Genomic DNA, 21,619 nt, shown 5'->3' with positions numbered 1-21,619 from the left:
AGTGATGGGGACGCTTCAAGTTAGAATATACTAAGAACTGTGTACATGACTGCCCCCTGCTGCCTGGCAGCACCCGATCTCTTACAGGGGGCTGTGATCCGCACAATTAACCCCTTAGGTGCCGCACCTAAGGGGTTAATTGTGCATATCATAGCCCCCTGTAAGAGATCAGGTGCTGCCAGGCAGGAGGGGGCAGTCATGTACACAGTTCTTAGTATATTCTAACTATGGGAACGCCTCTGTGTTAGAATATACTGTCAGATGTGAGTTTTCACGAAGTGAAAACTCAGCTCTGAAAAAGCTTTTATGCAGATGGATCTGCAATCCGTCTGTGTGAAAGTAGCCTACGGCCACGGATCACGGACGCGGATGCCAATCTTGTGTGCCCCAGTTTTAAATTCATTGGTGGCCAGTGTGCCCCCCCTCCCTCCCTCCCCTGTATTACATTCATTGGTGGCCAGTGCGGCCCTCCCTCCCCTGTATTACTGTACATTCATTGGTGGCCAGTGGGCCCCCCCTCCCTCCCCTGTATTACTGTACATTCATTGGTGGCCAGTGTGCCCCCCCTCCCTCCCCTGTATTACATTCATTGGTGGCCAGTGCGGCCCCCCCTCCCTCCCCTGTATTACTGTACATTCATTGGTGGCCAGTGGGCCCCCCCTCCCTCCCCTGTATTACTGTACATTCATTGGTGGCCAGTGGGCTCCCCCTCCTAATTAAAATCCCCCCCTATCATTGGTGGCAGCGGAGAGTTCCAATCGGAGTCCCAGTTTAATCGCTGGGGCTCCGATCGGTAACCATGGCAACCAGAACGCTACTGCAGTCCTGGTTGCCATGGTTACTTAGCAATTTTTAGAAGCATTATACTTACCTGCGATGTCTGTGACCGGCCGGGCGCTCCTCCTACTGGTAAGTGATAGGTCTGTGCTATAAGCAATGCGCCGCACAGACCTTTCACTTACCCGTAGGAGGAGCGCCCGGCCGGTCACAGACAGCGAAGGTAAGTATAATGCTTCCAAAATTGCTAAGTAACCATGGCAACCAGGACTGCAGTAGCGTCCTGGTTGCCATGGTTACCGATTGGAGTCCCAGCGATTAAACTGGGACTCCGATTGGAACTCTCCACTGCCACCAATGATGGGGGGGATTTTAATTAGGAGGGGGAGGGAGGGGGGGCCCACTGGCCACCAATGAATGTAATACAGGGGAGGGAGGGAGGGGGGCACACTGGCCACCAATGAATGTACAGTAATACTGGGAAGGGAGGGGGGCCCACTGGCCACCAATGAATGTATAGTAATACAGGGGAGGGAGGGGGTCCACTAGCCACCAATGAATGTACAGTAATACGGGGAGGAAGGGGGGGCCCACTGGCCACCAATGAATGTAATACAGGGAAGGGAGGGAGGGGGGGCACACTGGCCACCAATGAATTTAAAACTGGGGAGGGAGGGGGGTGTGCCCCCTCCTGCCTGACAGCACCTGATCTCTTACAGGGGGCTATGATACGCACAATTAACCCCTTAGGTGCGGCACCAGAGGGGTTAATTGTGCGGATCACAGCCCCCTGTAAGAGATCGGGTGCTGCCAGGCGGCAAGGGGCAGTCATGTACACAGTTCATAGTATATTCTAAGTTGAAGCGTCCCCATCACTATGGGAACGCCTCTGTGTTAGAATATACTGTCGGATATGAGTTTTCACGATCTAACTCAAATCCGATGGTATATTCTAACATAGAGGCGTTCCCATGGTGATGGGGACGCTTCAAGTTAAAATATACCATCGGATTGGAGAAAACTCTGATCCGATGGTATAATAGGGACTCTTGACTTTACATTGAAAGTCAATAGGGGACGGATCCTTTTGCAATTGCACCATATTGTGTCAACGTCAAACGGATCCGTCCCCATTGACTTGCATTGTAAATCAGGACGGATCCGTTTGGCTCCGCACGGCCAGGCGGACACCAAAATGACTTTTTCCTTCATGTCCGTGGATCCTCCAAAAATCAAGGAAGACCCACGGATGAAAAAACGGACACGGATCACGGACCTACGGACCCTGTTTTTGCGGACTGCAAAAAAAAGAAAACTGTCGTGTGCATGAGGCCTAAAGCACATCTTGTTTGTTTCATTTTAAATCCATTGTGGTGGTTTATAGAGCCAAAAATTTTAGAATTGTCGATGTCCCAATATTTATGGACCTCACTGTAAATTTATTTATCCCGTAAAGTGAACACTGTAAAATCTAAATGACTGATTCGCTATTTTTGCTGCTTCATCTCCCCCTCAAAAAATGAATAAAAAATCATCAAAGTCATACACACTCAAAAATGGTGGCAATAAAAACTATAGATCGCCCTGCAAAAATGATCCCCCACAAAGTTCTGTAGACGTAACTATAAACAAGTTTCGCAGGTCAGAATCGCCATGAAAAGAAAAAAATTGTCTTTTCCAAAGTTTTTATTTTGTTTTTGGTATTAAAATACAAGAAAAACTGTATATGTGGTATTATAATCGTACTGACCCAGAGAATGAAGGTTACAGGTCAGTAGAGAATGCGGAAAAAAATAAAACATAAAACTTTGGAGTATTTGCATTTTTTTCTATTTCCACCCCATTTAGAATTTGTTTTCCAGCTCCCCATTACATTGTATGCAACAGTAAATGGTGTCATTTGAAAGTACAGCTTGTCCAGCAAAAAAACAGCCTTCATATGGCTATTTGAACAGAAAAAAAAAGTTATGGCTCCGGGAAGACATGGAGTTAAAAAAGGAAAATCTGAAAGGTTTAAAAACATAGTAGAAGGCTGTGTTTGACTTATGGGTCATTGAAGATTCCAAATGTGAGTGGTTTAGGAAGCTTTAGGAAACTGAACAAGGACGCAAAATTTCACATTTATTCCATGTCCAAGGTAGATTAACTGATTGAGAGGCTCTGTAATGCAAGGTAATCAATAACTCTTGATCTCATAAAGGATTATTGGCAAATACAAATGTTTGATAACGACAAGAAAAAAACTACCTGTTCAACCCCAGATAGGTTTTTCTAGTATATAGTGATGTAATTTAGCTGTGTGGAGCCCCTGCTTGGAGAAGAAAAATAAACTCTGTAAAGTATAGGCTGTTTCAGAATCCATGTCATACAAGCATTACCATAAAACCTTGAGAAATGTGCTAGAAAAAGATAGATGCCTTGGGTATATAATTGGTAGAGGGATAATTAAGCCACAAATCAACAAGGCTAAGGCAATAGAGAACTGGCCTAGGCCTGTAAAAATACAAGTCAAGGCTTTTCTAGGTTTCACTGGCTACTATTGAAGACTAGTCGTTAAAAAATGGAGACTCAACCTTTGGCACATCCCAATGAAAATAGAGTTCATCGATTTCATTAAACAGTCATAAGACTATAGTAGAAATATTACTAAACTGCCTGTCAGGTCACTGATTATATGTAAATATAATGGCATATGTACAATAAGGAAAACCAATAAAATTGGTTAAAAAAACTGTAATCTATATCTAGTTCAAATTAGTTGTTTCTTTTCTGAGCCTGGACTTTTATGGGACGATGGAAAGCATGCTTGCAAACAGTCACAATTTTGCCATGACAATCCTGCGAACCATCCTGTGGAAGGGGTGGTCTTATTCAAGCCCTACCCTGGCCATTTTGGGTGCATTCCTGGGTAGTTTGAGAAGCAGGGCTTTATTGTCCCAAATTGTATTTCTTACATGTTGATAAGTATGTTGTATTGGTACTAAATAAAGCCAGGTTTGGACTTTTAAAGGGGGTTTCCGGGTATAATTATATTTTAAGTAATGCCCCCGGCCTGCCTCCTGAAAAAGAAGATTACGGTAATTCTTGCCTGATCTATGTTGCTGCAGTCCTCTGCGCTCCCTCCATCTTCCAGTCTCATCCTGTTTACATCCGGCTGACTATGGGCATGGTCACTTGCACCACTTCAGCCAGTGGCTGGCTTCAGTGGTGACGTGGCCACAATTAGCATGTCATCGCTGAAGCCAGTCATTGGCTGGAGCGGTGCATGTGATCATACCCATAGCCAACCGAATGTAAACAGTACGGGACTGAAAGATGGAGAGAGCAGAGGCAGCCTGGAGGACCAGAGCAACATGGAACAGGTAAGAATGAATCTTCTTTTTCAGGAGGCAGGCTGGGGGCATTACTTAAAATATAATTATAGCCGGAAAACCCCTCTAAACCCCTGTGACTTGTCACTGCCAACCACGTCCCCCTCCCCCAAACAGATATATATAATCAGTTGAAGACACAAGCATACAGCTTGAAGCTACACTATCTTCAGATTTGGATAATAACATGTCCCCTTCTGGTTTATGTCTGGTGCAGTGCTGTCTTGGAAACCTTGTGTACATTCAGATCACGAAATACATACTGTACATATCTAAACACTATGGGGCAGATTTAATAATACCCTCTATTATAAGACAGTGGAAACTTAAACTGCGCTAGTGGCTGATGCTGGATGATAACTATTGGAAAATATGTAGTATAATCGAGATGATCACAGCACTCATCTATCAAATGGCTATTGTTGGGTACTCGTCTTGTTCTGACCCTTTCTCCACCTTAGGATCAATATCTTGCAAGCATATATAATACAGACAGCACTCTGTGGATTTTTATTCAGCCAGACATGGTCGTGCACATCAGTACAGTTTTAGCAACCATTTTCGGGCTATTTGAAGCCCTTCTCAGGCCATATATTGACTGCACATGTGGACACTGGCCGATCGGGCTTCAAACGCAATTGTGACAAAGGTTTTCATTTTTTTTGTAACACCGTACACTATGCGGTAAAATTGACCTGTTATCTTCATTTTCCAGGTCAGTGCGGTTACAACGATACCACACTTGAGCTTACGGGGTGCTCTGATGCCATGGTCACATTTGACCACGGCATCTGAAAGGGAAAATGCCTTATGGCTCATCACATACATTTAAAATAGCAGAAACCCGGCGGCTATGGAACCCGCTGCACGTGCGAGCGGGCACCATGTTTATAGACCGGACTTTCGCCGTACATGTAGGGTGGAGGTCCTCAAAGAGTTAAACAAGGTCAGATGGAAGGCAGTAACAAAGGGTTCATAACCATGGAGGTACGTAGGTTACATAGGTCCACAGCTCTAGTACATATGCGCAGGAGCCGTGGATATAAAGCAGTAGTACTTTTTTTTTTAAAGCGTTGTCTGGGATTTTTTAAACCTCACCCCCACCTGTTAGTACCGGTGAAGAAATCTTCTCTGCCACTCCATACTGGCTCTGTGATTTTAAGTCTATATTCTCCAGACTTCTTGCTCCTGTCTGTTACTTTTTGTTCCTTCTTCACAGACAGGATCACATGTGGTGCTGCACCCAATGACTGGCCTCAGCGGTGGCATATTCTTAAGCAGCATGTGACCCAACAGTGATGTGCCACTGGGTAAAATATCACTGCTAAAGCCAGTCATTAGCTGCAGTGGTGCATGACAGTTGGGGACTGGAAGTCCCGTGAAGACAGGGTGCTGGAACAGAGCATCAGGGAACAGGGGGAAATAACACCTTCCTGCCCAACTCCTTACATGTACAGTGCTGGGCAAGTTTTTAAAGATAGCTAATGCATTGGAGTCTAAGAGAGAAACAATCCATTGATTGCATGTTCAAGTTTCCTATGATAAAAAATAAAAATAAAAATAGATAAACAATAAAAAAATTAATATCATGGGCATCACTACATATGAACATGCCTGTACTATTTAAATATAAAAATATTTATTCCATACGGAGAACATCGAAATAGAAAAAAAAAAAATGGCTGATCCACATATTTTTTTTTGGGTTGCTTCACCTCCCCAAAAAATTCAAAAAGTCATACATACCCTCTAATGGTATCAATGAAAAGTAACCCTCAACCCACAAAAACCAGCCCTTACACAGCTCCGGACACAAAACTACAAAAATTTATAGTGGACAGAAAAATGCGATGAGTGAAGTTATGAAAAATTGTATTCGACTGCTTCTCTGAATTTCACAAAGAAATTCGATTAGTGACAAATTACTTCATCACAAAGCACATTCCTTTGTATGTAGCGGGCACAGTGATGGGGAACGACGATCACGCCATCCCCCATCATTAAAGATGCCCCCCTCAGATGCCGTGCTCATCGCTGATCGCAGCATCTGAGGCTACAATTTTGGCCTTTCAGGGTAAAAAATATATATATACCACTGCTCATACCACTGAACGCCTGTTCTCCTTTTCCGTTGGTGGAACAACACTCCGGGAAGACTTTATTGGATAACCAACAGTCAGCAGCATTTAGTACAGTTCCCGCAAAGGACACAAGATAGCACAGGTGACAGCGAATCACCCTTGTGCTAAATTGGCATGGATTAAACCTCCATGACTTCAGGGGGGGCCCAGGACCAACTGAACCAGCCAGTAGCATCTGACTTTGGACGGGCATCCACCGAGAGGAGGTAGCGGCAAGCTTATGGAGTTGGCTGTGCACAGCGGAGTATGTGGTCAGTTGACCCGATTGTCCCAACCTAGATTCTCCAACCGAACTCCTAAGCTCGATGTTGGGCAGAAGAGCAATTCTGAAGACCACTAGCTGGAACTGTAATCCCTAGGCTGACATCTTGTAGAATAGCCGCTGATGACAGGGGCAGCTGCCCTTTTATTTCCCTCAGCCGCCATTTCAGTGCATTGGCCCCCATAGGATTGGTGAGAGATAATTGTGACTGTTCCATCATTTGTTGTCAGTTCAATCTGACTGCATAATGTCATTCTAATGACACAGCTTTTCCACTTCAGCTATACAGGATGAACAGCTCCTAATACATAGTAGGGGGACTAATGCAATCCAAAGGTGATGTTATTAGCAGGTCCTATCCCATTTATCTGCTGGCTTGTTTATCAGACCAAAAGGCACCGCATAGTTAATTCAAGTTGCTGTTGAAGTCAGACAGGAAACACACAATAAACAATAGGTCATGTCCCTGACTGTCTCCCCAAAACAATGGACAACGAAACAGTACACCTGGCTCAAATTAAGAACAATCCACCCCACAAGTGGTCAGAATTTATCAGTGAGCATGATGTTATCACAGTGATATATAATTTTTGTCTTTTACTTTGACAGGTGTTAAGCAAAGTCTTTGAAAGCATAACCTATATTTTCCCTAGATACTATAATCTCTTATCTCTTATATATATAAAAATTAGTTTATGTCTGTCTGGACATCTGTCTGTCTCTCTGTTCTTTATGCGCGAACAAACAAATGGACTGATCTTCACCAAATTTGATACACAGGTGCATCAGGTGTCCGGAAAGGTTTTAGACCGGGTCTCAGCTCTCTAGGACGTACCGTTCCTGAGATATTACCAAAACATGACCTGCATTAGCCAATAGAAGCCTGCAAGTCTCTAACTGCCATACACACCGTCACATGTCCCTTATCAGCCAATAGAAGCTTGCAGGTCCTTCGAAGCTCGCAGCTCCATCGTCTCCATATAGACACAGTTTTACACCAGGTTTCCATAATAACCCTGCCATTTTTCTTCACTTCTGCAGGTCAGATTTAAAGGGGCTGGCTGCTGTGGATGACACTGTTAAGGGAGCAGAGTGCTGTGGAGGTCACAGTTCAGGGGGCAGTTAGGGTGGCCATTCAGACCACCCGCAAAAGACGGACTTAAAACCCCACCCCTAGGTCCAGCTAAGCCACACCTCTGATCCGCCCCCTCCCCACTCCTCAGCTGACAGGGATTGAAAAAATGAAGTTAAAAATCATCTTCTGTCAGCTGCAGAGGTGGGAGGGAAGGTGACTTTCTCCCTGCAGCTCACACTCAGACAGCACAGTGCTGCTGTCTTAGACTGAGCTGTTCAAAAGGACACGCCCCTGATCCAGTTAGGCCACGCCCTATCCCATCCCTCAGCCGACAGGGATTGAAAAAATGAAGTTAAAAATCATCTTCTGTCAGCTGCAGAGGTGGGAGGGACGGTGGCTTTCTCCCTGCAGCTCACGCTCACACTCAGACAGCACAGTGCTGCTGTCTTAGACTGAGCTGTTCAAAAGGACACGCCCCTGATCCAGTTAGGCCACGCCCTATCCCATCCCTCAGCCGACAGGGATTGAAAAAATGAAGTTAAAAATCTACTTCTGTCAGCCGCAAGGGTGGGAGTGAGGGTGACTTTCTCCCTGCAGCTCACGGTCATACAGCACAGTGCTGCTTTCTGAGAGGGTTCTACCTGCAGCTCACGGTCATACAGCACAGTGCTGCTTTCTGAGAGTGTTCAAACAGTTCAAAATGACATTCCTGTGTCCCTCCAGGCCCTACACCAGACAGAGAACAGGGAGTTTGAAAGTCGGACTGTCCGGCCTAAAACTGGACCTCTGGCCACCCTAGGGGCAGGCTGCTATGGAGGTCACAGTTAGGCCCCTTTCACACAGGCGAGTTTTCCGCGCGGGTGCAATGCATAAGGTGAACGCATTGCACCCGTACTCAATCCGGACCCATTCATCTCTATGGGGCTGTGCACATGAGCGGTTGATTTTCACGCATTACTTGTGCTTTGCGTGAAAATCGCAGCAAGCTCTATTTTGGGCGTTTTTCACGCAACACAGGCCCCATAGAAGTGAATGGGGCTGCGTGAAAATCTCAAGCATCCGCAAGCAAGTGCGGATGCGGTGCGCTTTTCACGCACGGTTGCTAGGAGACGATCGGGATGGGGACCCGATCTTTATTATTTACCCTTATAACATGGTTATAAGGGAAAATAATAGCATTCTGAATACAGTAGTATAGTACAATAGGGCTGGAGGGGTTAAAAAATGTGTTTTGCATGCGCGTGATAAAAAACCGATTGTGGTATCTCTTCTGTCTTGTTCTGTGAGGAATAGGACCTTTGATGACGTCACTATGCTCATCACATGGTCTGTCACATGATCTTTTACCATGGTGATGGAACATGTGACAGACCATGTGATGAGCGTAGTGAACAGAAGAGATGCCGGCTGCGCGAATAAGTGGATTAAGGTGAGTTAAATCTTTTTATATATTTTTTTAACCACTCCAGCCCTATTGTACTATGCATTCTGTATTCAGAATGCTATTATTTTCCCTTATAACCATGTTATAATGGAAAATAATACAATCTACACAACCTTGAACCCAAACCTGAACTTCTGTGAAGAAGTTCGGGTCTGGGTACCACATTCAGTTTTTTATCATGCTCGTGCAAAACGCATTGCACCCGCGCAATAAAAACTGAACAACGGAACGCAATCGCAGTCAAAACTGACTGCAATTGGGTACCTACTCGCGCGGGTTTGCCGCAACGCATCCGGACCTTATCCGGACATGCTCGTGTGAAAGAGGCCTTAAGGGGATGGTCCGCTATGGAGGTCAGTATTAAGGGACAGATTGCTGTAAAGGCCACTGTTAAGGTGGCAGGCCCCTGTGGAGGTCACTGTCAAGGGGGTGGTGTGCACTTAACTGTTAAAAGGGAAGGCTGCTGTAAAGGTCAAAGTTAAGGGGTGGGCTGCTGTGGAGGTCCCATTTTAAGGGATGGGGCACTGTGGGTGGGTCAGTGTTAAGGTGTGGGGGGCTGTAGAGATCACTGTTAAGAGGGCAGGGTGCTGTAGATGTTACTGTTATAGTGGATAGTGTCAATATCTTTTAACAACACACAAAAAACATTAAATGAAATAGATGAAATATACCCGTGAAAAGCTGGGTCCTTCTAGTACACTATACGTATATGTTACCATTTTTTGATGTACAGTCGTGGCCAAAAGCTTTGAGAATGACACAAATATTAGTTTTCACAAAGTTTGCTGCTAAACTGCTTTTAGATCTTTGTTTCAGTTGTTTCTGTGATGTAGTGAAGTATAATTACACGCACTTCATACGCTTCAAAGGCTTTTATCGACAATTACATGACATTTATGCAAAGAGTCAGTATTTGCAGTGTTGGCCCTTCTTTTTCAGGCCCTTTGCAATTCGACTGGGCATGCTCTCAATCAACTTCTGGGCCAATTCCTGACTGATAGCAACCCATTCTTTCATAATCACTTCTTGGAGTTTGTCAGAATTAGTGGGTTTTTGTTTGTCCACCCGCCTCTTGAGGATTGACCACAAGTTCTCAATGGGATTAAGATCTGGGGAGTTTCCAGGCCATGGACCCAAAATGTCAACGTTTTGGTCGCCGAGCCACTTAGTTATCACTTTTGCCTTATGGCACGGTGCTCCATCGTGCTGGAAAATGCATTGTTCTTCACCAAACTGTTGTTGGATTGTTGGAAGAAGTTGCTATTGGAGGGTGTTTTGGTACCATTCTTTATTCATGGCTGTGTTTTTGGGCAAAATTGTGAGTGAGCCCACTCCCTTGGATGAGAAGCAACCCCACACATGAATGGTCTCAGGATGCTTTACTGTTGGCATGACACAGGACTGATGGTAGCGCTCACCTTTTCTTCTCCGGACAAGCCTTTTTCCAGATGCCCCAAACAATCGGAAAGAGGCTTCATCGGAGAATATGACTTTGCCCCAGTCCTCAGCAGTCCAGTCACCATACTTTCTGCAGAAGATCAATCTGTCCCTGATGTTTTTTTTGGAGAGAAGTGGCTTCTTTGCTGCCCTTCTTGACACCAGGCCATCTTCCAAAAGTCTTCGCCTCACTGTGCGTGCAGAAGCGCTCACACCTGCCTGCTGCCATTCCTGAGCAAGCTCTGCACTGGTGGCACTCCGATCCCGCAGCTGAATCCTCTTTAGGAGACGATCCTGGTGCTTGCTGGACTTTCTTGGACGCCCTGAAGCCTTCTTAACAAGAATTGAACCTCTTTCCTTGAAGTTCTTGATGATCCTATAAAGTGCAATCTTAGTAGCCACAATATCCTTGCCTGTGAAGCCATTTTTATGCATGGCTGCACGCGTTTCTTTGCAGGTCACCATGGTTAACAATGGAAGAACAATGATTTCAAGCATCACCCTCTTTTTAACATGTCAAGTCTACCATTTTAACCCAATCAGCCTGACATAACGATCTCCAGCCTTGTGCTTGTCAACATTCTCACCTGAGTTAACAAGACGATTACTGAAATGATCTCAGCAGGTCCTTTAATGAAAGCAATGAAATGCAGCGGAAAGTTTTTTTGGGGATTAAGTTAATTTTCATGGCAAAGAAGGACTATGCAATTCATCTGATCATTCTTCATAACATTCTGGAGTATATGCAAATTGCTATTATAAAAACTTAAGCAGCAACTTTTCCAATTTCCAATATTTATGTAATTCTCAAAACTTTTGGCCACGACTGTACACTGTTTTGTATATTACATTACATAGTGTCATATTGTTAATGCACAGTTTTAAATGGTGTCATACTGACATATTTAGTGTTTATTTTACAATACAACTACTGTACCTGTACTGTACCTGTAAAACGTAATAGTTTGCAACCTATGAAATTTTCTTTTGCAGCCTGTGGAGTTACTTGTCACAAGCACTGTAAGGATAGACTGTCTGTAGAGTGCAAGAAAAGATCTAAAAGTGTCAGTGAGAAGCGGGAAAGTTCTCACCAGGGGCGGCAATTTTCATTTTCTCTTCCAAGATCATTCAAAAGATCCTCATTGCCACCAGGTAGGTCACCATACTTACCTCATGTCATTTCTTACTACTCTTATTTAATTTTAATTAAATGTGCTGTTTTCTTAATCTTAATTTGCTCTTTTGGATATGATGCAGTTCTTTGTGTTTTCATTTTCGATTGTCCTGTGCAAAAAATGTCTGTTGCAGCCAGGTGGGAAACAACAACCTTAAAGGGTTATAGAAACTTATCCCCTATCTACAGGACTGCTGTATTTGGCTATCAACGGCTCTCCTATAGAGATTAAGCAGCTGATCTATTCATTTTAGACCCCTAAGCTCCATCAGCCTCAGATCAGACCTCCCAAACTTCCATCAACCTCAGATCAGCCTCCCATTAGAGCCCCCAGCCCCCATTAGCCTCAAATCGAACCCCCATCACACCTCAGATCAGATGGTAAAAAAATAAAATAAACTTACCTGGCTTGCTCCGGATGGCAGTGTAGATCCAGGACAGCGTCAGATCATAGTGCGCTCCTATGTGCACACCAGAAGAACACCAGGGAATTTGAGTACAGCCAGCGCAGCGTTTCCATCAAGTCCTCATGCCTCCTGCATGCTGATGACCTCTTCTCAATCCTAAAATGTGCCATTTGTGCAGATTTGCTTCAGGGTCCTAGGAAAGCTGGGTCACCACCATATGGAGCTGTAACAAAGTATGCAGAAGACTAAATCTACTAAGATAACCCCCCCGTCCCCCACTTCTCACTCCTAAACAGTGGCATAGTTAGTCAGATTTGCCTTTCAGGGTTCTGGGAAAGCTGGGTTACTTGTGTAATGGTAAGATTATATGGACAGTTTGTACAGCTCCACAAGACTTGTAACCCAGGTATTCAACACACTGATGAATGTCAAATTTGCCTAGACAATGAGAAATCTTTCCTGGCTATATAGGCAAACTTTGACATTCAGGTACCTGGGAAAGCTTGGTAGCACTTTCTAAAGTTTCAGTGATGAGGCATTGTATAGTATAGCTGCACACATACAGGGGAAGTTTTGTAGGAAACTACAGAAGTTTTGCAGCTTACAGCTCTTTAACAGATTGAAGTTAATGGGATGGAGCACACAAGTGCATAGGATGTGAAGTGCATGGGATGTAAACCCACCCCCACATCCTGTGAGCTTATGCAAGTGCACAGATTCGTTCTCCAGCCAAATATGAAGAGGCAGGCAGGAATGAGGCTGTAACAGCGGCTGCTGTACGCTGCTGTTCACCCGCTTACCGCCGTGGTCCTGGGCACCGTGCTTAACGGTGATCCTTCCATCCACCGCTGCAGGCCTGGGCTCTGTCGCAGTACTTGCTGCTGATTTCATGTTATACTGCCCTAGGAGCAGCACGCATCACTCCCTGGGCTGCATGGGTTGGGTCATGTGACCTCGCTGACTAACCCAGGCTCTCCGGCAGGTATTTAAGTGGCTCAGCCCCCTTCGCAGGTGCCTCAGTGTCAAGGTTCTTGTGTTTTCTTAGCTCATGATACTCATGTGTGCTTCTGACTTATACCTTGTTCCTGGATTCTGCTACTCGTCTGATCCCTGCCTGCTTGCCTTGACTCTCCTGTTGCCGACCTAGATCGCCTGCCCTGACCTTTTGCCTGTCTGACTACTCATCTGCCTCATCCTTTGATCCTGCACTGTTACTTCTGGTAACGACCCCGCCTGCCTGACTACTCTTGTACTTCTGGTACCTACCCAGGTATCACCTGGTCCGCCTGGACCAGCTGCCTCGTGTGCCTTCCCTCCTCATGAGGTAGCGACCTGGTGTTCCCCTCGGGAAAGTCTATCCCCACCATCAGGGTTACTGTGAAGAATGGAGGGGTACACTTAGACAACGCCCTTAGAGGAGAGGGGACATGTGGCACAGAGGGTTCACACCCGCTGGTTCGTGACAGTACACTGAGGCCATGAACCCCGCTGGTCACTCTAAGCCTGTCTTGCAGGAATTACTACATGAAGTGAGGCACCAGAGTGTACGTCAGGATGTTATGATGCAGTTCATGCTATCTCTTCTCCAGCTACTGCAGGGTCATAAGTCGCGGCTACTCCTGCCATTTCCACACCGGTGAATCCAGATTTGTGTGCTGCCAGGGTGCAACTCCCGCTGCCATCACACTATGGTGGAGATCCAAAAACCTGTTGTGGATTCCTGAACCAGTGTCTGATCCATTTTGAGTTGCATGGGCAGAAGTTTCCCTCTGAACGGTCCAAGGTTGCCTTCATTGTGTCCCTGCTGTCTGATGAGGCACTTGTTTGGGCAAATCTTATTTGGGAACATGGTGGTCCAGAGACCACTAATCTGCAGTTTTTCCTGTCTACCTTCTGGCTGGTCTTTGAAGAGTCCGGCCGCACGTCCTCCGCTGCTTCAGCCCTGCTGCGTCTATGACAGGGTTCCTCGTCTGGGGTCAGTACGCTATCCAGTTTCGTACCCTGGCTGCCGAACTTGCATGGAACAATGAGGCTCAGCTGGCGGTGTTCTGGGAGGGCCTTTCTGACTGGATTAAGGATGAATTAGCTGGTCGCGACCGTCCGTCTACTCTGAATGACCTGTTCTCCTTGGCCACAAGGATAGATATGCATTTCAGGGAACGTTCTATGGAGGTCGCATACACCAGAAGACCACCTTGTTTGGTTCCATCCTTCCAGAAGCTAGTCCTTCCTCTAGCGTCCACTCCATCTGAAGAGCCCATGCAAATAGAGCACCTTCGATTGTCTGACCAGGAACGTTTATGCCACAAAGCAGAGAACCCGTGTCTGTATTGTGGAGGCCAGGGCCACTTTGTGCGTAAGTTCCCACAGAAGCCGGCAAACACCATTGTCTAGGATCAGTTGGAGAGGTGGTCCTAGACCTCATTCACTTCTATGAGGCCTGCGTTGCGTGAAAAACGCAGAATATAGAGCATGCTGCGATTTTCACGCAACGCCCAAGTTGAACGCAACGCACTAATGTGAACAGCCCCATAGAAATAAATGGGTCGGTATTCAGTGCGGGTGCAATGCGTTCAACTCACGCATGGCATCCGCGCGGAATACTCGCCCGTGTGAAAGGTGCATTACAGTTCTGGAATGTATTGGACAACACTGGCATCATTTTTCAGATTTATACCTGTTTTCTTGGAATACAAAAGTAGCAAATTCTTTCATGACTTTTTCAGTTTACTCCGCTCTCACTACTGACAGCTTTACTATAATTTACACCAGAAACAAGCATAAATTATAGTACAAATTGGCGTAGATTTGAATATCTGTTGCAGGACTGCCAGAAGATGTGCCAAATTTATTAAACAGCCTGCTCTGGTATGTCTTACTGCAGCACTTATCTTATTAAAGCTATAATGTATGAAAGGTTTTGTTCAATAAAAGTGGAATGTTTATATGTGTTTCGTCAGTGGAGTGGGGTATTTGACAAATTTAAGAAGTTTTTGCACCATTTTTAATCTACGGTAGTTTGTGCCATTCCAGACTTTGGGCCAGATTTATCATAAAGCTATGCATTTTTGTGGTGCGATAAAGTTGCAAACTGCCTCTTCGTAGGCCTCCACATAAATTAGATGTAGCATCCTGCAGTGTGCCTGGTTATCATAGCCCATTGTACGCCACTGGACTAAGATTAATGTCCCCCTTTGTCTAATGGGTGTATAGTTTTGTGACAGAATTAAATAGCTACACAATTTGAAGAAAAATTTTCAAGTCCAATCTTTCTCAGATCAATTATACATTGTAAGGTAACCATCAGTGCCCAGATAAGCATCTTGCCCTTTTTAAAATGTTTAAAAAGTATCTGTCGTTGCTACCACTTAACCCCTTAAGGACCCAGCCCTATTTCACCTTAAGGACTTGGCCATTTTTTGCAAATCTGACCGGTGTCACTTTAAGTGCTGATAACTTTAAAACACTTTGACTTATCCAGGCCATTCTGAGTTTGTTTTTTCGTCACATATTGTACTTCATGACACTGGTAAAATGAAGTAAAAAAAATTCATTTTTATTTATAATAAAATACCAAATTTGCAAAACATTTGTAAAAAAAATTGAAAATTTCCAAGTTTCAATTTCTCTACTTCTATAATACATAGTAATACCTCCAAAAATAGTTATTACTTTACATTCCCCATATGTCTACTTCATGCTTGGATCATTTTGGGAATGATATTTTATTTTTTGGGGATGTTACAAGGCTTAGAAGTTTAGAAGCAAATCTTGAAATTTCTCAGAAATTTTCAAAAACCCAATTTTTAGGGACCAGTTTAGGTCTGAAGTCACTTTGTGAGGCTTACATAATAGAAACCACCCAAAAATAACCCCATTCTATAAACTACACCCCTCAATGTATTCAAAACTGATTTTACAAACTTTGTTAACCCTTTAGGTGTTCCACAAGAATTAATGGAAAATAGAGATACAATTTCAAAATTTCACTTTTTTGGCAGATTTTCCATTTTAATAATTTTTTTCCAGTTACAAAGCAAGGGTTAACAGCCAAACCAAACTCAATATTTATGGCCCTGATTCTGTAGTTTACAGAAACTCCCCATATGTGGTCGTAAACCGCTGTACGGGCACATGGTAGGGCGCAGAAGGAAAGGAATGCCATACGGTTTTTTAAAAGGCAGGTTTTTCTGGACTGATTTTTTTTACACCCATGTCCCATTTGAAGCCCCCTGATGCACCCCTAGAGTAGAAACTCCATAAAAGTGACCCCATCTAAGAAACTACACCCCTCCAGGTATTCAAAACTGATTTTACAAACGTCTTTAACCCTTTAGGTGTTCCACAAGAATTAATGGAAAATAGAGATACAATTTAAAAATTTCACTTTTTTGGCAGATTTTCCATTTTAATAATTTTTTTCCGGTTACAAAGCAAGGGTTAACAGCCAAACCAAACTCAATATTTATGGCCCTGATTCTGTAGTTTACAGAAACACCCCATATGTGGTCGTAAACCGCTGTACGGGCACACGGCAGGGCGCAGAAGGAAAGGAATGCCAGACGGTTTTTGGAAGGCAGGTTTTGCTGGACTGTTTTTTTTGACACCATGTTCCTTTTGAAGCCCCCCTGATGCAACCCTAGAGTAGAAACTCCATAAAAGTGACACCATCTAAGAAACTACACCCCTCAAGGTATTCAAAACAGATTTTACAAACGTCGTTAACCATTTAGGTGTTCCACCTAAGAGTTATTGGCAAATGGAGATGAAATTTCAGAATTAAATTTTTGGGCAAATTTTCCATTTTAATCCATTTTTCCCAGTAACAAAGCAAGGGTTAACAGCCAAACAAAACTCAATATTTATGGCCCTGATTCTGTAGTTTACAGAAAACGCCCCATATGTGGTCGTAAACAGCTGTACGGGCACACGGCAGGGTGCAGAAGGAAAGGAATGCCATACGGTTTTTGGAAGGCAGATTTTGCTGGACTGGTCTTTTTTGACACCATGTCCCATTTGAAGCCCCCCGAATGCACCCCTATAGTAGAAACTCCAAAAAAGTGGCCCCATTTTAGAAACTTCGGGATAGGGTGGCAGTATTGTTGGTACTAGTTTAGGGTACATATGATTTTTGGTTGCTCTATATTACACTTTTTGTGAGGCAAGATAACAAGAAATAGCTGTTTTGGCACAGTTATTTTTTTTGTTATTTGCAAAATTCATCTGAGGGGTTAGGTTATGTGATATTTTTATAAAGCTGGTCGATACGGACGGGCGATACCTAATATGTATACTTTTTTTTTCATTTATGTAAGTTTTACACAATGATTTCATTTTTGAAGCAAAAAAAAAATCATGTTTTAGTGTTTCCATAGTCTGAGAGCCATAATTTTTTCAGTTTTTGGGTGAGTACCTTGGCTAGGGTATGATTTTTGCGGGATGAGATGATGGTTTTATTGGCACTATTTTCGGGTGCGTGTGACTTTTTGATCGCTTGCTATTACACTTTTTGTGATGTAGGGTGACAAAAAAAATGGTTTATTTACCAGTTTTTATTTTACATTTTTTACAGTGTTCATCGAAAGGGTTAGGTCATGTGATATTTTTATAGATATTTTTTTATTTATTTATGTAAGTTTTACACAATGATTTCATTTTTGAAGCAAAAAAAATCATGTTTTAGTGTTTCCATAGTCTGAGAGCCATAATTTTTTCAGTTTTTGGGCGATTACCTTGGGTAGGGTTTGATTTTTGCGGGATGAGATGACGGTTTTATTGGCACTATTTTGGGGTGCGTGTGACTTTTTGATCGCTTGCTATTACACTTTTTGTGATGTAAGGTGACAATAAATGGTTTATTTAGCACAGTTTTTATTTTAAATTTTTTACGGTGTTCATCTGAGAGGTTAGGTCATATGACATTTTTATAGAGCCAGTCGATACGAACGCGGCGATACCAAATATGTATACTTTTTTTTTATTTATGTAAGTTTTATACTATAACAGCTTTTTTCAAACAAAAAAAATGATGTTTTAGTGTCTCCATATTCTGAGCCATAGTTTTTTTTTTTTTTGGGCAATTGTCTCAGGTAGGGGCTCCCTTTTTGCGGGATGAGGTGACGGTTAGATTGGTACTATTTTGGTGGGCAAACGCCTTTTTGATCGCTTGCTGTTGTACTTTTTGTGATGTAAGGTGACAAAAAAATTGTTTATTTAGCACAGTTTTTTTTTTTTTTTACGTTGTTCATCTGAGGGGTTAGGTCATGTGATATGTTTATAGAGCCGGTCGATACGGACGCGGCGATACCTAATATGTATACATTTTTTTCCCCCCTATTTTTTACCAATTTCTTTTAACTTTATTTGGGGAAAATGACGTTTTTGTTTATTTTTACTTTAAACTTTAATTTTTTGGGGGGGGGGGAAACTTTATTTTTTCAACTTTTTTTTCACTTTATTTTTTGTCCCACTTTGGGACTTCCTTTACAATGCATTCCAATACTTCTGTAATGGAATGCATTGGCTGTATGAGTAATACTCTAACTGTAAAGAACCCTTTCCTGTATTGATGCATAATTGCTTTTTCTCCAGATACAGTCAGGTCCATAAATATTAGGACATCGACACAATTCTAACATTTTTGGCTCTATACACCACCACAATTAATTTGAAATTAAACTAACAAGATGTGCTTTAACTGCAGACTGTCAGCTTTAATTTGAGGGTATTTACATCCAAATCCGGTGAACGGTGTAGGAATTACAACAGTTTGCATATGTGCCTCCCACTTGTTAAGGGACCAAAAGTAATGGGACAATTGGCTTCTCAGCTGTTCCATGGCCAAGTGTGTGTTATTCCCTCATTATCCCAATTACGATGAGCAGATAAAAGGTCCAGAGTTCATTTCAAGTGTGCTATTTGCATTTGGAATCTGTTGCTGTCAACTCTCAAGATGAGTTTCAAAGAGCTGTCACTATCCGTGAAGCAAGCCATCATTAGGCTGAAAAATCAAAATAAACCCATCGGAGAGATAGCAAAAACATTAGGCGGTGAGCTCAGCAACACCAAAAGACCCGGTAGACCACGGAAAACAACTTTGGTGGATGACCGAATAATTCTTTCCCTGGTGAAGAAAACACCCTTCACAACAGTTGGCCAGATCAAGAACACTCTCCAGGAGGTAGGTGTATGTGTGTCAAAATCAACAATCAAGAGAAGACTTCACCAGAGTGAATACAGAGGGTTCACCACAAGATGTAAACCATTGGTGAACCTCAAAAACAGGAAGGCCAGATTAGAGTTTGCCAAACAACATCTAAAAAAGCCTTCACAGTTCTGGAACAACATCCTATGGACAGATGAGACCAAGATCAACTTGTACCAGAGTGATGGGAAGAGAAGAGTATGGAGAAGGAAAGGAACTGCTCATGATCCTAAGCATACCACCTCATCAGTGAAGCATGGTGGTGGTAGTGTCATGGCGTGGGCATGTATGGCTGCCAATGGAACTGGTTTTCTTGTATTTATTGATGATGTGACTGCTGACAAAAGCAACAGGATGAATTCTGAAGTGTTTTGGGCAATTTTATGCGTTCAACTCACGCATAACATCCGCGCTGAATACTCGCCCGTGTGAAAGGTGCATTACAGTTCTGGAATGTATTGGACAACACTGGCATCATTTTTCAGACTTATACCTGTTTTCTTGGAATACAAAAGTAGCAAATTCTTTCATGACTTTTTCAGTTTACACCGCTCTCACTACTGACAGCTTTACTATAATTTACACCAGAAACAAGCATAAATTATAGTACAAATTGGCGTAGATTTGAATATCTGTTGCAGGACTGCCAGAAGATGTGCCAAATTTATTAAACAGCCTGCTCTGGTATGTCTTACTGCAGCACTTATCTTATTAAAGCTATAATGTATGAAAGGTTTTGTTCAATAAAAGTGGAATGTTTATATGTGTTTCGTCAGTGGAGTGGGGTATTTGACAAATTTAAGAAGTTTTTGCACCATTTTTAATCTACGGTAGTTTGTGCCATTCCAGACTTTGGGCCAGATTTATCATAAAGCTATGCATTTTTGTGGTGCGATAAAGTTGCAAACTGCCTCTTCGTAGGCCTCCACATAAATTAGATGTAGCATCCTGCAGTGTGCCTGGTTATCATAGCCCATTGTACGCCACTGGACTAAGATTAATGTCCCCCTTTGTCTAATGGGTGTATAGTTTTGTGACAGAATTAAATAGCTACACAATTTGAAGAAAAATTTTCAAGTCCAATCTTTCTCAGATCAATTATACATTGTAAGATAACCATCAGTGCCCAGATAAGCATCTTGCCCTTTTTAAAATGTTTAAAAAGTATCTGTCGTTGCTACCACTTAACCCCTTAAGGACCCAGCCCTATTTCACCTTAACCTCCTCAGGACCGCCGTACGCAGGATTGCGTCTTTGCGGCGGTCCTGTTGTTCTGGGTGGACGCGCCGGTGCGTCCTCTCGCGAGACGCGAGATTTCGTGCATTGCCGGCCCGCGCATGCGCATCGCGGGCCGGCAAAAGTTAAAGAAGTATTTCGTCACCAGCCTGCCAGCCACGATCATTGGCTGGCAGGCTGGCGATTTTCAAAAAATCAAATCAGAAGCCAGATAACAGATCATATTAGTAAATATGATCTGTTATATGGCTTCTCTGCTCCTCTGCTGGTCCTTTTCGTCGGTTGGATCCAGCAGAGGAGCAGAGATCACTGTGAGTACCCACCAACACTACACCTTAGCCCCAGATCACCCTCCATCACCCCCATCATCCTAATTAACCCCTTGATCGCCCCCTTTCAATCACTTAGTGAAAGACAAAAAGTGATCAGTGTAAACTGTCACTTTTTTTTTTTCACTAGTATTGGCTGTTAGGTTTTAGGATTAGTTTAGGCCCCTTGGTTAGGTAGTTTAGCGTCAGTTAGCGCCCAGCCCACCGCACCGCAGTCACTTATTCGCTGATTAGCGTATCGCTAATCAGCATTTGTACTTTTATAGTATCTGTAAGTGATCAAAACTGATCACGGTCAGATCTATAATAGTATTAGTGTCACTTTAGTTCGCCCTCCACCCAAAATGCAGTGTTTGCCCGATCAGGCCTGATCGGTCGCCCACACGTGCATTCACCCACGCCCGCCCCACCGCAGTGACAAAAAACATTTTGTTTTTTGATCACTGCACATTCACTTTACACGCACTGCGGCGATAAAAAAATCAGTTTTGATATTTTTTATCAACCGCAGCGGCCTCCGGTACTTCGCTAGCCTCCCCTTTGTAAGACAGGCTTGCTTTTTTTCTTGGGTAGTCTCAGGGAATACCCCTAAATTTAGTAGTCCAAAATGTCAAACAGGGGGTATTCTTCTGAAGAGGCCTACAGGATTCTGACCCAGTCGGATGAGGAATGGGAACCCTCATCTGATGAATCTAGCGGGTCAGAATATGAACCTGTGGAAAGCAGTGGCTCTCTGACCCAAAGTTCGGACGAGGATGTGGA

The 21,619-nt window shown here is 43.5% G+C and overlaps 1 protein-coding gene across 5 annotated transcripts in view; it reads left to right on the top strand.

Annotated features, from left to right (window-relative positions):
* RASGRP2 (RAS guanyl releasing protein 2) overlaps positions 1–21,619 on the top strand; it is a 404,443-nt gene that overhangs the window by 306,813 nt on the left and 76,011 nt on the right. For all 5 annotated transcript variants that reach the window (XM_040409574.1, XM_040409572.1, XM_040409573.1 and 2 more), the window contains one exon: positions 11,501–11,659. In XM_040409574.1, the coding sequence (XP_040265508.1) occupies positions 11,501–11,659 (159 nt within the window). The remainder of the gene's footprint in view (positions 1–11,500; positions 11,660–21,619) is intronic.

This window comes from Bufo bufo, chromosome 10 (genome assembly GCF_905171765.1).
Source record: "Bufo bufo chromosome 10, aBufBuf1.1, whole genome shotgun sequence".
In the NCBI taxonomy this organism is placed as follows: Eukaryota; Metazoa; Chordata; class Amphibia; order Anura; family Bufonidae; genus Bufo; species Bufo bufo.
This window is presented reverse-complemented; position numbering and strand designations above follow the sequence as displayed.